The following is a 16,271-nucleotide window of genomic DNA, read 5'->3' on the forward strand; positions in this document are numbered from 1 at the left end:
CATCTTCCGGATTAGGTGTAATTCTATTTACAGATTTGCATTTCTGAAACGCATTGTGGTTAGGCATTGTTTGAGATCCTCGTGGAAACTAAAATGAAGCAAAGCACGTTACTGGCTCCAGTTGGGCGTGTCTAGCGCATGGTACACAACTTTGTTTGGCAATGCATCACTGTCCAGCTTTTCCCGTTTCTGTTCCAATGATACAAGCACCTAACGGCTTAAAACAAAGCATGAACATAAATAGAAGTTTGAGGGGACAGTGCAGTGCATGGAAGGGAGGAGGATACCGACATCGACATGGCAATGCCGTCGGTGAGCTCCGAATGATCCATTCCTAACCTTAAACTACGTACATCTCAGAAATCGGAAGATGATAGCAGTGCACAGGATATAGTTGGTGACGAGTAGAATGAGAGCAGGAGCTAGCGACACTTGCCTAAAAGGGCACTCCTAAATGGAGGCAGTGAGCAAACATAGGTTGGGTGCCGGCAATTAGGCCAGTGGTTAACAACTAACGCCAGTTACCTACACCGGAGGTCTATGATCTTACAGTTCTTGTTACAGTAGTACCATATACAGAGTTACCGTTAGCTGCTGTCCCTTGAGTTTTGGCGCTCCTTCACCCAACTCTCCATTTTCTAAGCGGCGGCAGCACCGTACGTCTTGTGTCGGCCAACTTTCCAGTCCAATAGCTACACCAGAATTCACCGACACGTGCGAAACTTCATCAGCATTCGACCGGTTCCGTTGGCAAAAAGAAAAACACAGAGATGTTTTCATAAATTAAGAGACTGGATGTGTCTGTGTTACAAGTACACTTCAAAAAAATCTTGTCGCCCATCTTTTCCCCTACACCTAGTATAGCGTATAAATTGCATGATACAAACACAAAATTATAGTCACTCTGAAACTTTTACAAACAAATATGCGGTTTCTGTAACATTTCCCTCAGAGAGCGGCCCGGCAGATTTTTCTTTTCTTTTTTTTTTTTTGAGTCCAGAGCGGCCCGGCAGATAAACGCGCTGGTCCGCAGGTAGCCGTGGCTCCTGTTGGTCAATGCTCCCAATTTGCAACTGCAGCCACCGAGTGCACAGGCCGATCCTCGCCAGGATGTGGCTTTCTATCCTTGCTCCGACCTTCCAGGCAAAGAAGCACTCCTGGGCTTCTCGAGCTGATCGATTTCATGTTCCCGTCAGTCGCACACGACAGCGTATTCTCATCCGAGCATGTGCAATGCATCCATATGCACCAAACACGTCGATGAGTCTACACAGCCATACTACACCTTCTACAATGTACGTGCAAAGAAGTCGTTAACTGCAAGTGACGCGTCACCATGTGCAACCGCATTCTCTGGCTCCGGCATGAAAAGCGTACTAGAAGAAGCCTGTGCAGCAATGTAATGTAATGCCGGGGAAAAAGTGCCGCATTAGAACATCAAAATACATTAAACCAATACTTTACATTTGCTAAAACGAATAAACTGTTCTCCTAGTATTGGACAGGGTTAGCAACATTTCAGCACAACACTGTAAAGCACTTCGTTAGCATGTTCTGCATTAAGTTTGTTATAGATAACCCCCCTGCACACTATGACAAGACAATAATCCAACTTTGCACAACTGAAGTAAAACATACCTTTGAGGAATAGCATTAAGATGTGTATAATGTATTACATTGTCCAGAGAGAGATCATTACCTTTGTGTCTATCTGCAATTCTCCACTGTTATCTACTGAAAGAACGGCACCATGTGCTTTTAACCATATTTCACATTCTTCCAACCTGTCCTCCCCATCTAGTAAGAATCCCAAAACCTGTGCAACATACCCCACAGGTACCGTGGGACGATATGATCTAGACATACATTTTATAGCCTCGAAACGCATCCTCTCCACATATAGATCTGTTGAAGAAGAGAGCTACAGACATCAAAACCTCTTACGGAAACAGAAATGGATTGAATTAACTTGGAAGGTGGTAAATTGCCCTTACCCATGAGGCAAGAGTTCAAGTTGGGTCCTTGCTTGTATAATTTGAAAAATATTACATAATTGCCAGATGAAACAGCAGCATGAACTGCAAGGGCATGCTTGACAGCTCCATCTTGTTTGGCTTCTTTTGATAAGCTGAAAATAATGTATATATCAAATTTAGTCCACTTATGAACTAAATAGGTTGCTATGGTGCTGTTTACAAAATGATACCTTGCCATTGATGACAACAGGTCTCGTTTGTTATTAGAGTGTAGCATGACGCAGAGCAAATTGTAGGCAGAGAATTCAAAATAGCAACCGTTGTTTCCCTCTCTATATAGCCTCTTCAGTTGTGACTGGCACTGAAAAAAGTTGCACATAGAAATAGTTTAAATTACGTCACTCATGCAGCAGTTGAATTACAAATATGTTCATTACAAAGCCACATCATCAAGTTCTAATGCCAATAAGTATTCCTGAACCATTACCAGAAAAGCAATATTTTTCTTTCTTTTTACGAGAGAGAGTAAAGCATACACTAGATAACCTGATAACTAGAAAAGCTCTAATAAAGTGTAACCAAACTTCTGATTGCTACTAATAGGAAAGCAAAACCCTTCTTGGGCATTCCGTACAACACTATAAAAAGTTGGTTGCAATGGCTAGCAAACACAACATGTGCACCACTGTTTGATACTTCGAAAGAATAGGATAAGACAAGACAAACTGACCTGGTTAAATTCAGGTAGATCACCAGCTTGCAGTGCTAAACGCGCATGAGTTTCATAAACCTGAAATAAGAAATCTGAAGGTTAGAAATCAATGGATTGCTTAACTTATTTCCTAGTGCAGAACATTAACAAATATTTTCTTTTGGTCGTTTGCAAGAGATAACTAATACTCCCTCCATTTCTGTATACAAGGACACTTTGTTTTTCGTGCCAAACTTTGACTTGTAATTTTGGTCAACAAAATATGGGTTATATGTCATCAAAATATATCATCGGATAGTTCTTTGGAATGTGCATCCGATGACATACTTTATGTGGAATATAACTCACTTTTTGTTGGTAAAATTAGGTTAGCCCGGTGCGCGTAGCTCCCGCTTGCGCAGGGTCCGGGGAAGGTAGACATAAAAAATATGAAGTGGCCTTGTATACAGAAATGGAGGGAGTATATCGAGTATGGTATCCTGACTAGCAACTTAAATAGACACATAGACATTGTGCATTTCTCAAGTTGCTGATATAATGAGGTCCACAGTTCCAGGCAACTGGATGCCATGAAAAACGAAGACTACCTTCACAGTCAGTTCATTCTGGATCCTCTGAACTGTAAGATCTTGGCGAATAGATTTCAGTTGATCACACTTGTAAAGATAATTCTTTTGAGATGTTTCAACCATGGAAAGCGCCTTCTCCAAGACATGTTCTGGTCTTACCTGCAAAGAACGTATTCAGATAAATAAGCAAACAAACAGTAGAATGGATAGACTGCCATCTAGAAATAAAATGTTGCACTGATGCTATCAATGCCTTTCGGTTTAGAGTTATGAAAGACAATTAGTGAGTGTTATTACCGTGGAAGGATCAGGCGCTGATGTGAGGCGTAAATATCGTTTCTCAATTTCTTGACATGTTCCCTTGACTGTCAGTGCATCCCAGTCCATATCCTCGACGGCCAAGCTGCTGCCATCTTTATAACTTCCAGTAACAAGAGCTGAAATGGGTCTTCTTGTATGTATACGAGCCATGGCATCTTTATTCACTGCAGAATTTCTTGACTTTGATGATGAATCCTTACTCTTCTCAAAACGCTTAGATCTGTGCTCCCTGCGTTTCTTTTCCTCTGGTGAGTTTGCTAATGCTGATGCATTGGCGTAATATTTGGTCAGGTCCTTCTCCTTATCACTATCACTTGAAGTGTTTCCATTTTGTACCACACTTGAATAACTACCCATCTTTTGCTTCTTGGAAAGCCGGTGGCTGATTTTGTTTGAAGGTGCGTGTGGAGACTGGAGAGACTTCCCTAAATTCCAACTGTTACCCTGCATTACAGGCAACTAAGTATTTCAGAGAAGGAGCTCGCTAAAACATAAATACAAGCATGTGATAATGCATAAATCGATAATGACGGTTTTGAAATTAGAGGCTTCAGATAGCAGTGCAGATTCCATGATGTACGTTCTGTTTGATGACAAAATTTTAACAAGAGCAGTATGCCAGTTCTCACCATCGTATTTTGGGCTTTCAAATTATTGTGGGCATTTCCATTCATCAATGCTTTTGCTAGTGGCTCCACCTTTTCAGTAACCTTTTCTTCCAGAACAGGCTCCCACCTACTTTTCAGTCGTCTTTTAGGGGTAGAAGATGTTGGCAAGGAACTTGAATTGTTTGCACTGGTACGAAGGACAAAAAAAATCAGAAATCTATGATCCTGCGAACCGCAGAAACAGAAAGATGGCCTAATAATGGAACTAGATGGCTTGCCATTTACCAAGCACATAAATTATATGCCAATTTATTAATCTTGCATGGATACCCTTCGGCAGTTAAGGAAATGATTTCCAGTAAACCCTTGAAATGTACCATAATCGGTTTATCTTCTCTTTTTTTCCATTAGCCATTAGGACCAGTTTGATTCGCAATCAGACAAGGTTAGATTTTCATGGTTATTAACTAAGTGAGACTTCCCTAGCTCCACTGTACAGTTCTTGCTTGAACTATCAGTGTTACAAATATCCAAGAAGTGCCGAAGCTCATCTAGTGGTCATTATACAATTATTAAAATAATAAAATGCTCTGGTATTTTCTTAGTTTGCAGCACTTCTCTAGGGTGTCAGTCCAAGATGATACCAAAATATGGAAATAGTTTGATCTGAAAAATGCAATTATTATAGAGGTGTTCAAAGCACAGCAGTATGGTAACACAAAAATCCGAAGCAACAGACCACAATATTGCCCTACCTAATGCATTTAGGTCTCAACAACACTGCATTGCCACCTTACAGGTTTAATCTATTTATTTATTGGCAGGGGTGGCATATAAGAGAAGCACATACCTTGTTTCGGTCATGGTCAAAAGGTTCTCTGGCAAAGGAATCAGCGGTTCAGTGTCCCAATTCTTAGTAAGGAGGGTTCCATTGCTAATAGCTTTGCTTGTGATCTGAAAATAAACATAAAGAAAAGAGAGAAACTGATATGACAAAACCAATCAAACAATTTCTACCATTCAAATGATGTAGCAGAAGCAAGAGAATCAATAAAGTCAAAAAAATGAAACAAGGTATTCAATCAGATGCCCAGTAACTGAAGCAACTTCAGTTACAGGACTGACATCAGGCATTTGCTCATGAATAGCAGCATAATCACTGAGACATCAAACATGCCAATTTCATTATGCATATATCATTAATATAGGGTGGATAGCACATCAGCTCTGTTATGGCTAAGGGCATGTACAATGCAAGTCCTTAGATGTGCTTAGAAAAAAGAACTGCTTTTTGTTGCAACCTAGGAAAGTTAAGGTCCTAATTTAATAGCATCAATGCTTGAGTAGGCATTGGTTTATTACAGGCGTGTAGGCAGATAACTATCCCATCTGACTGACATCTATAATACCTAAATAGTTCATCCCCACTATCCTATTTCTCTTGACATGCAGCCTATCCACCTCACCTCCATGCCATGTCAGCATTATTAAGCATTTTTTCATTTATATTAAGAAAACAGAATCGTGTACTACATGTATTTCCATGATGGCTTTTCTTTGACCTAGGCTGTACGAGCGAACAACCTGGCCATTTATTGTCACGCACTAACGCTTGTCTTCTCCTCTGCCCATTCTTTTCCTCCTCCATTCTCTTCAGTTCCCTCATCAATATATGATGATCCTCCTGTGAGCCCCTCTGCCTTCCGATCCTCACCACTGTTGTAGTTGTCATTGTTCCAGATTCCATCAAGGCTAAACACAAAGTGGCGGAAGCCCTGATTGATGACCGATGGCTTAAGGACATCGAATGTCAGCTCGCCGCTGGAGGTTTTATTTAGTTGATCAATCTATTGGTGGCGCTTCAGGAAGTTCAAATTAGCCCTGGTCATGAGGATGATTGCGTTTGGGTTTCTTGAGTCTGGTCGTTCGTCTTCCAAGTCACACTTCTCTATGTTGGGCCGCCGGCCGCCGCCCAGCGGACGGCACTGCCCCTGCCGCGCCCGAGGTAAGGCTGTCGTGTGGTGCCTGCGGCGAGCTCCTGACTCCTGAGCATGTCGGTCGAGCTATCGTGTTGCCGCCGAGCTGATTATCAACTTGGCGCGCCTCCTGAACTACAGTCTGTCCTCGCCAGCCGCAACGGCTGTCATGCCACTTGAGGTTATTGCTACTTGAGGTATGTACTCTGTAGGGTTATGATTATTTGTTTTTCTCTGCAGTTGTGATTTTGGTATTCCATACTTGAAGAAATTGCAATTCAATTGAAAGAAAAACTACCATTTAATTTCTCTATGGCATGCCGACATACTGCTTTCCTTAATGGCAGGCTAGCTTCTCTTCCCAAGAATGGATAATATATGTCACACATCTAAAGATTGTAATCCTTTCTCTAAGCATACCGGGTGTAGTTTGTTTTAACGTTGTAGACTGAAAGATGGTGTCTATAAGAGAACCGGTAGCTTTGATTATCTGCCCAATACTCTTATCTTGCTAATGATTCTTTTGGTTAATGTCGGCAAGTTCTAACTATGAAGTGTGGCTATGATATTTTAATTGCTCTGTGGCATGCCAGCATACTGGTTTATGAAATGGCAGCTTCTTTTCTCAAGAACACACACAGTTGAAGATTGGTTCTAGCCTACTATAACATTGTAGATTGAATGAAGGTGTCTGCAAGGGAAGTGCTAGCTTTGATTATCTGCCCAATACTATTTTCTTGCTGATGATTATTTTGGTTAATATTTCATTGGTTCTATTTACAAGATATTCAATATGTGTTATTCTCCAAAAATCTGACAAAATATATACTGCTAATAGTTTTAAATCATTTTTATGGCGTGGATTCTATCCTAAAATCACTTGATCACTTTCGTATAAATATGTCTTTTCCTTTTTATAAAATAAAAACAATAGGAAGTTATTATTATTCATAGCAATGATTGATTTGGTTAATTGTCTCATATGTTCTCAATCATAAACTTTGAGCTACTAATTCCCGCTGCAACGCGCGGGGGATCATCTAGTTGATAAAATGATGGCGACTTTTACAAATGGTGGAAACTAACAAAAGCCAATAAAAAGAGACTTCACCTGTTGTATCATGGTTTGGCAAGCAGCCCTCTGGGCCTCATCCTTGCAACGGCTAAGATTCCTCATGGCATAATTACGCAGCGAAAAAGGGAGGGATCTCTAAACATGGGATGAAAAAATGTTGGTGAATACGAATACCACAAAATATGACCTACCGCAGTTGTGGAGTTATAAACATAAGATTTACAGCATTATTTTGTTATCCTGGTTTTAAAAATGATGAACTGGTGCACTTCCATAAACACTGAACAAATTTAAGTAAGACGGTCGGGATTAACCAATTAAGATGCACTTTAGGCCTTCATATGGTAATAACTTACCTTGTGATTCAAAAACAAAGACTAAGCCCATAATAGGTACAAACAACGACAAAAAAAAGGAGAGGAGAAAATTACAGTGTCTGAACCATTTTGAACTGCTTTGCCATCATTCTTCGGCACAGAAACACTAACATAGGCAGGTTTCTTTGCCAAATCAGCACCTACAATTTTCTTCTCACTCTTTGGTATTACCATAGAGAAACCAGGAGCAATTCGAGGAATGATCGGAATCTGTGTTTTGTTTTCGCTACTGTAAATACCTGTCGTCAAAGAACCCTGCATATTTGGCTGAAGGTTTATCAGAAAACATGGTTGATTGAGAAAATATTTGAGCTTAAACCTTTTGAACCTACACTCTTCTGTTGATCACCATGGTTGTTCAAAGGTACTTGATTCACATTCATATTGTTTTGTGGGTATGCTGGTGCCTGGCTGGCGTAGTAGTTCTGAGACACTGGGACACCTGGTGCCTGATAGGCATACTGGTTTTGGAACCCTGGAGTTACTTGCGCTTGTTGGACGTATTGATTTTGAGGTTCTGGAACGCTTGGAGCCTGTAAAGTAGTAAAACTTAGGTGAAAAGCAATTCTCTTACCATGATGGAAACAATGCAAATAACATGCTACAATTCACATGCCATGCTACTATTATTTATCAACTCGCACTTCAAGGGGTTCAAAAATAGCATGTCAAAGGCCCTAAAGACGTAAAGGCGACAAAACTCTCAAAAAGGAAGGGGCATTTTATAGAAAAAATGAAGGGGCGTTGCAATAGTCCCAACAAAATTGAGAACCGAGCAAGCGCTCGGTTGGCAAGAGTGCACGGATGTAAGCTCACCCACTCGCATTCGGTCCGCAGGGTGTCTCGTTTCTACCTAACAACGTATATACAGGTAATGGAGGGAACTTCCCCCTTTAACCACCTTATTTTTAAGTCCCAATAGAACAGCTGGAGCCATTTTTTGTTTCCAGAGTAACAAACAAGGCTAGACAAACTAAAGCTTATGAGAAATCATTGTCCAGAATAACATAGTTAGACAGACTAAAACTTGTGAGAAACAATTGACGGAGTCTGATGGAAAAAGCTATATACGGTAACTAATAATTTATAGTGAAAGGAAGCAACATACCTGTACAGGAGGTGCAACAGAAGCGCTTGAATTACTTTTCCATGGCGTAGTACCCGGCGGAGGTGGCTCCATACTAGGATAAGAGTAACCAGAAGTGGTGTTAACGACTGTATTATCTATGTTGCTGCTCCCAGCAACTGGATTGCCAGCAGGAGTTGGCACAGAGTGATTGTAATAGTATGGCCACTGGTTGTACTGTTGCTGATATGAGAAAGAATTGGCAGGCACTGCACTGGAACTTTGGGCTGCATTGGTATCAGAGGATGGGTAGTTCTGGTATGACTGGGCATAATTGTTTCCTGAGCTTCCATCATTACGAGTGTCGGTCTGATAATAATAGTTGGTGGTTGCATATCCTGGCGCAGTCTGGTGACCACCAGCATTGTAATATGTGTTACTTGTAGGATCAACGTAAGACCCAGAATTCTGAAATGAAGTAAGAGGCTGATAAGCTGCACCTGAATGTTGGTTTGCTCCTCCTTGCTGCACAGAACAACTATTTGTTGCTTGTGGGTAGTTATAGTAATAGTTTGCATATTCTGCAGGATTGTAGCCATGCTGAAGTGAACTTGAGTAAGGCACATGAGAATGACTTGCATTTGTCAAGCCCATAGTCGACTGTACAGCAGGAGGCGCACTGCTTGCCACATTTTGATTATCTCCTGAAACCGATACATCCCTCTGTGGATCATAGTATACTGCATCTTGACTTTGATTGGCCACTGGATAGTTCCACGAACCTGCTGCTGCTGCGCCAGTTGTAGTGGACCATGAATGATCCCCAGAAACTAAAGGCGGATAAGCAGGCTGGTTTGTCTGGCCTGTGCCGCTGACCTGCCATTAGCAAAGAAAATTAATCATCATTCAGATAGATAGATTCTAATGGGCACCGTGACCAACTACAAAAGGGTTGTCCTCAGTGCGGCGTTAATCTAAAAGGCAAGTTCGGTTTTGCGGAGGGTATAAAATGTTTTAGTTGTGCATCGCAGCATTGGTGAAATAAATTAACTGAGTAAGTAGCACCAGCCCACGACGTACTTATACACACTACTGCAGCAAGGCCATTGAATAACCTCATGTAAGGGGAAAATTGGCACAAAACACGACAAAACAACACTTGCATGAGCTACAAAAAATCAGCTAGAATCATTTTATTTTTCCAAGCCACAATCGTCAACTTAGTTGGAGCACGTCTTATGCACGCAATTAATTGCACAGCACATCATCACAGGGCTGAATCCTCTACAACTGCCGTGATAAGAACATGCCAATGCACGGAGCTTATGGCAGGAACCAAACCATCCGTAATACACTTTCTCTGAAAATACTAAAACAGAAATCAATAGGCGGGTCACGTGGCATACCTCGACGCGCGCGGCGTCGGATCCGGCGGCCGGCGCAGCTCCGTGGCTGGCCATCGTCCCCGCGCCCGAACCAACCCTAGCGGCAACAAGGTCAACCGCCGCCGCCGCGGCCGTCAGAGACGACGAACAGAGGAGAATCGACGGCGGACGAATTGAATTGAAAAAAAAACACGGAGAGATCGGGTCAACGGGTTGGTTCAGCGGGGAGGATTCAGGGGGAAATCGAGTGGTCGGGATTGAGGGGAGATTTTCGGGGGGTGGAAGCGGCGATGCAGAAAGCGAGGGTGGGAAGAGGAGGATGCAGAAAGCGAGATGTGGGAGAAAGGAGCAGCGAACTTTTTTGGTTGCCCTTTTCGGATGCGTTGCGCTGCGGTTTGGTTGGGTGTCGTAACGAGTTCGTCGGAGACGGATGAGAGGGGAGAACGTGCCGGAGACGGAATGAATAACCGCGGCGCTTGCGTGAACGGGCCGTGGGCCTTCGATAGATGGGCCTGCGGCCTGCTTTATTTGAGCCCGGCTACTGTTTAGCAACTCTGCCTTCTTCGGAGAAACAGACTCTCCGGAGATTCAGTTATCAGAGAGATGTTTAGCAACTCTGCCTTCTTCGGAGAAACGGACTCTCCGGAGATTCAGTTATCAGAGAGATGTGGGGAGATTCAGAGAGCCGTAGGAATTCATTCAGGAACAGGACAGTAAATCATAACATCCCATCGAACTCGCGTCATTTGCAGGGGAAGACGATATATATTCGATCTCATGACTGGGCTCATGGAGCTACAAGGTAACTAGAGACATTCTGCGATAGACAGATGGGTGAACAGGCAACATTTGTTCCGGCTACAGCTACTGAACGAAAGATATGACAGTTTTCTCGCGTCTGCAGGCTGCAGCCACGGCGGGGCGGAGTTGTTGGCTGAAGGCGAGGAGGCGACGGGTTGCGGACGGAGATTGACGCCTAGCCGCCGAAGCCGTAGAGGGTGCGGCCCTGGCGCTTGAGCGCGTAGACGACGTCCATGGCGGTGACGGTCTTGCGGCGGGCGTGCTCGGTGTAGGTGACGGCGTCGCGGATGACGTTCTCGAGGAAGATCTTGAGCACGCCGCGGGTCTCCTCGTAGATGAGCCCCGAGATGCGCTTCACGCCGCCCCTCCGAGCGAGCCTCCGGATCGCCGGCTTGGTGATGCCCTGGATGTTGTCGCGCAGCACCTTCCTGTGGCGCTTGGCGCCGCCCTTGCCGAGCCCCTTGCCTCCCTTGCCGCGCCCGGACATGGCTGACGATCTCTGTTTGGTTCGAGCTGCGAGCGGATGCGGGTCGAGGGAGCGGTCGTGGATTGTGGTGTTCTGATTTGGGGGAAGGAGGGGAGGGGATTAAAAGGGGTGGGAGGAAGGCGATGCGTGCCAAAGAATTGCGAAGGTCGAGACCGCGATCCGGGTATGGATGCCGCGGATCCGTGACGTGGCGGGAGTCTCGGCGCGGTAGATTGGCGGGGCGCGCCTGAAAATTTTCGTTCCGTGACGCGCCAGCTCGAAACCTTTTCCGCTCGTTGCCGCGCTGTCTGTGCGATTCCTTGGTGCGAATTCAGTTTCGCTTCTGTGGTGCTCGTGCGCGACGGCGCGAAAAATGAAACGGCAACGGAGTGTGCCTAGTCTAACAGTGGCTCTTACAAGCAGATTGTCTGACGTTTTCGAAAATTCAAGATTGAATCAGTGAAGGATTTTCAAAAGTCGTTGGTGTCAACTGCACCAATGGCTAGGGGCTCACGTAGATTGATCGTAGAGAGAGCGTGCCGGTTCCCAACAAGTGAAGTGAATTGGATTATCATTGGCACTCTGTTTCTTCCGAGCGATCGTCATCTCCGAGAAATACTAGAGTTAGAGAAGAGGAAATGGGTGTGAAGTTACACACTGATACTCCCTCCCCCGGTGAAAAGTGTGCATATAGATTTTTTTTTTGACTAATTGTGAAGCGGGTAAAAAATGCATTGGGAATAGGGGTGGGGACTTTTGAACCGAAAACCGAAAAACCGAACCGAGCCGAACCATATTAACCGATTTATCTATTAATTCGGTGATTCGATTTTTTGTTCGGTGGGAAATTTTAAGGCTGTTCGGTGTTTGGTTTCTGTTCAGTTTCCAGTGTCCAAAAACCGAATACACCGAAAAAACCGATATGTACGATACCCCATGCAATACCTTGTTTTCGAAAGTGCAGCGGGGGCGCGTCCTCTGGCAAATACTTGTTGGTTGTGGCAGACGTCAGGCCAGCCGCTAGATGAGTTTCGAATCTCACAATTTAACTAGTACTCGTAGGATTATGTATGCATGCCCGGCGCTTGGTTATGGAAGTAACTAGCAATTAGTGTATCAATTAGTGCATTAGTTGCTTAGTTTACACGCATCACACATATTCTTCCGTACATAATACATGTAACGCCCCATGTGATTTTACACTTAGTTATGTTCACTAGTTTGCTTGACCGAATAAAGCACGGACTGATGTTAAGGTTGCTAGCTCTTGTGATATATACTGATGAGTGCATGTATTTTGGTTTTCCGGTTAACCGAATAGACCGAGCCGATATATTATGGTTAATATGGTTCGGTTTCTAAATTTTGTGTGATTAATTCGGTTTCCATTTTTTCAAAACCGAAATTATAAAATACCAAATAAACCGAACCGTATTAACCATATAAACCGAATGCCCAGCCCTAATTAGGAAGATGCAAATAGTCCTGGCCATCTCCGGCCCGGCCCTGTCGGCCCGCCCAGGCTCGGCCCTAAAATCCAGGGCCTAGGCCCGATGGGCTTGCCCATGGGCCGGGCATGGGCCTGAGTTTTGAGCCCACCAACAAGGCTTGTACGAGTTTGGGCTTGGCATATTGGCATTTTAAGAAAGAGGCCCGGCCCACGGCCCTAAGCCCTAAGGACTTTTCAGGGCTTTTTACTTCGGGCTTGGGCTTGAAAAGTAGGCCCGATGGTAGGGCCTGGACCTCAGTTTTCTGCCATGTTCTTTTTTAGGCCCGGCCCATGGCCAGGTATAGATGCAAGCCATCATCTCTCTTCTGTTTAAATATCCAACCCACAATAAACTAAGTGCATGTACAAATTAAGGAGGCCATGTGTAGAATGTTATTGGTCTTATTACCGTCTGATGAGAGAAAAGCATTTTTTTCTACTTTAAAGTGCATTGGGAAGATAGAAGTACACTCTTTTGTAGACAAAATTTAAAGCCAAACATACACTTTTCACTGGACAATTTTTTGCATTGGAACTGACTGATTAGAAACGAATAAATACACACTGTGGGACATAATTTAAACTTGTAAAGGCATGCATAAAAAACGCGGAATTGACATTTATATAGGAACACGGTGACTCTAGTGTTCCCTTCACTCTATAACAACATCCTGAACCGCTGTATTGGGTGCCTTAGAGCATCTCCAACAGTCGCCGAACGCGCCGCGCGTAAAAAATGGCTTTAGTACGCGCTCATCGTCTGGTTTGGCGCGGCGCGCAGCGCCAGCTCCAGCAGCGCGCGCGCCGCTCCAGCAGCCGCGCAAAAAATTGCAGCACGCGCTCATTCTAGAAACTAGGATGTATGCATTGGAAGCATAGAAACTAGATAGATTGCATAGATTTTTTAAATGATACAAAGGTATTTTACATCAAAAACATAGATTGCATAAAATAAAAACGACAAACGATAAAAAACTAAATAGATAGCATAAAAAACTACTCTAAGTCGCTATCATCATCATCATTATCATCCTCGGCGGTGTTGTCCGAGGTATCTAGCCATATGTCCAACCAACGATCATCGTTCTCCGTGAAGAACGACCTCCCACCTGCTGCAACGAGATCGGATTGCGCGTTCGCCAATGCCTTCCGCGCGACGCATGTCCAACCGCGCCTCGTGGCGCCTTCGCGTGTCCTCCTCGCGACGCCTTGCCCAGTAGACTTGCTCGTAGGCGACGTCCTCCGGGTGGCGCCGGCGCCACTCCGCCATGACCCGCTCGTCCTCCTGGGCGACGAGGAGGCGGCGCTGCCGCTCGGCGTGCTCCGCACGGTCTTGTGCCGTGTTCAGACGAGGCGGCGGGGCGACGTCGAGCGCCTGCTGGAGCGTGTACACATCTTGGAAGTTCATCTGGCTGCGCGGCCGGCCTATGCGCCACGCCACCGCGTCGTACGCGCGGGCGGCCTCGCGCGCCGTCCCGTACGTGCCGAGGCCGAGCCGGAGATCGCCGGAGCGTATCTCCGCGTAATAGCCGCCGTTGGGGCGCAGGCGGACGCCACGGTAGCCGAACGCTCCTCGGCGGCGCGGCGGCATGGCGACGCGGCGGTGGCGGGGCGTTGGGGCGGTGGAGGCGCGTCGGTGGCGTGGCGCTGGAGCGGCGCGTGGCAAAGAGGGAGAGAAAGAGGATAAGAGGAGGCGTGGAGAGGCGCGTGGCGCGCCGCACTTTATAGGCGTGCCGGAAGCGGTGCGCAAAAGATGACGCGCGAGCTGACGCCTTTTCGCGCGCGCGTGTAAACGGTTCCCGCGCGTGTGATTTTTTCCGCCACCGCTGGAGCGCGGCAAAACGCCCCGCGCGCGCTAAAGCTGTGTGTACCGCGTACGCGCGTCGTTTCGCGCGGCCGTTGGAGATGCTCTTAAAAAGCATGGTTGTTCTACTCTGTACCGGACTGGGATCCTACGAATCGGGTAGATACAGCACCAACAACTTCATGCTGCTCGGAGCTTTTCACGGAACTTGTCGTTTTTATTCTGCTTCAGTTATCTTGCTGCCCATACTTGATAGTGATTTTTTCCTCTTTTTTCCATACTAGTGTATACGTAGTATATTTTTAGCTGGAGAGCCAAATTTTGGTTGTGTTAATATTGCAAAATGAGAGGGTCTTTTTTTTTTTTTTGACTGTGGAGAGGGTCTTTTGTTGTGTCAAGTACTTTTGTGTCTGTCTCTTCAGAGTGTGTCGCGTTCTTGTATCAGGTGCTCACTTTCAAAAAGATGTTCCTGAAGTTGTTGATGTTGGGCTGTGGCAAAGCTGTTGGCATCAAAAAGAGAAGACTGAAATCTTTACATTGAGTGTAATCAATCAAAATATCGGTTTAACCTCCTATGAGCAGACATCTTTTATATATGAGTCCCGCTTCGGTACAACCCCCTAGAAAACGTATAAAGGGCAGTATAGTCTTTTCACAAGGTTTCTTACTTTACATGTATGATACCCGCGAATATATACGCCATACGTACCCCTGACCAGGCTGGCCCATTAAGGTTTCCGCATTATGCAACAGTATGACAGCGATCTACTCCCTCCGTTCCTAAATATTTGTCTTTTTAGAGGTTTCAAATGATGACTACATACGGAACAAAATGAGTGAATCTACACTTTAAAAAATGTCTATATACATCCATATGTGGTGACCATTTAAAATCTCTAGAAAGACAAATATTTAGGAACGGAGGGAGTATAGTCTTTTCACAAGGTTTCTTACTTTACATGTATGATACCCGCGAATATATACGCCATACGTACCCCTGACCAGGCTGGCCCATTAAGGTTTCCGCATTATGCAACAGTATGACAGCGATCTACTCCCTCCGTTCCTAAATATTTGTCTTTTTAGAGGTTTCAAATGATGACTACATACGGAACAAAATGAGTGAATCTACACTTTAAAAAATGTCTATATACATCCGTATGTAGTCAAAGCTGTTGGCATCAAAAAGAGAAGACTGAAATCTTTACATTGAGTGTAATCAATCAAAATATCGGTTTAACCTCCTATGAGCAGACATCTTTTATATATGAGTCCCGCTTCGGTACAACCCCCCTAGAAAACGTATAAAGGGCAGTATAGTCTTTTCACAAGGTTTCTTACTTTACATGTATGATACCCGCGAATATATACGCCATATGTACCCCTGACCAGGCTGGCCCATTAAGGTTTCCGCATTATGCAACAGAATGACAGCGATCTACTCCCTTCGTTCCTAAATATTTGTCTTTTTAGAGGTTTCAAATGATGACTACATACGGAACAAAATGAGTGAATCTACACTTTAAAAAATGTCTATATACATCCGTATGTGGTGACCATTTAAAATCTCTAGAAAGACAAATATTTAGGAACGGAGGGAGTATAGTCTTTTCACAAGGTTTCTTATTTTACATGTATGATACCCG

General features: G+C 44.5%; 3 protein-coding genes across 6 annotated transcripts in view; all 3 read right to left on the reverse strand.

Annotated features, from left to right (window-relative positions):
- Positions 1-753: 753 nt before the first annotated feature.
- LOC119347762 (SAC3 family protein A-like) lies at positions 754-10,505 on the reverse strand. 4 transcript variants are annotated; one of them, XM_037616328.1, is made up of 14 exons: positions 10,087-10,504; positions 8,723-9,556; positions 7,947-8,147; positions 7,669-7,869; positions 7,274-7,372; positions 5,037-5,140; positions 4,208-4,373; positions 3,555-4,022; positions 3,276-3,416; positions 2,707-2,766; positions 2,207-2,337; positions 1,995-2,128; positions 1,700-1,905; positions 754-1,387 (listed from the first exon to the last, which is right to left on the reverse strand). In XM_037616328.1, exons 1-14 carry the CDS (start codon positions 10,138-10,140, stop codon positions 1,289-1,291), a joined length of 2,898 nt encoding a protein of 965 aa, XP_037472225.1. In that variant the 5' UTR covers positions 10,141-10,504; the 3' UTR covers positions 754-1,288. The 4 variants fall into 4 exon arrangements, with proteins under 4 accessions (XP_037472225.1, XP_037472224.1, XP_037472230.1 ...); XM_037616327.1 differs by having other exon boundaries at positions 7,669-7,881; XM_037616333.1 differs by lacking the exon at positions 10,087-10,504 and having other exon boundaries at positions 7,669-7,881; positions 8,723-9,088; positions 9,181-9,310.
- Positions 10,506-10,798: 293 nt separating this feature from the next.
- Positions 10,799-16,271, reverse strand: part of LOC119347819 (histone H4) — an 11,101-nt gene continuing 5,628 nt past the window's right edge. Inside the window, exon 2 of the mRNA XM_037616342.1 lies at positions 10,799-11,041. The gene's annotated coding sequence lies outside the window, so the exon portion shown is untranslated. The remainder of the gene's footprint in view (positions 11,042-16,271) is intronic.
- LOC119347804 (histone H4) lies at positions 10,811-11,429 on the reverse strand. Its single transcript, XM_037616336.1, has one exon. The coding sequence runs from the start codon at positions 11,351-11,353 to the stop codon at positions 11,042-11,044; it is 312 nt and encodes a 103-aa protein (XP_037472233.1). The 5' UTR covers positions 11,354-11,429; the 3' UTR covers positions 10,811-11,041.

This window comes from Triticum dicoccoides, chromosome 1B, assembly GCF_002162155.2.
Source record: "Triticum dicoccoides isolate Atlit2015 ecotype Zavitan chromosome 1B, WEW_v2.0, whole genome shotgun sequence".
NCBI classification, from domain to species: Eukaryota; Viridiplantae; Streptophyta; class Magnoliopsida; order Poales; family Poaceae; genus Triticum; species Triticum dicoccoides.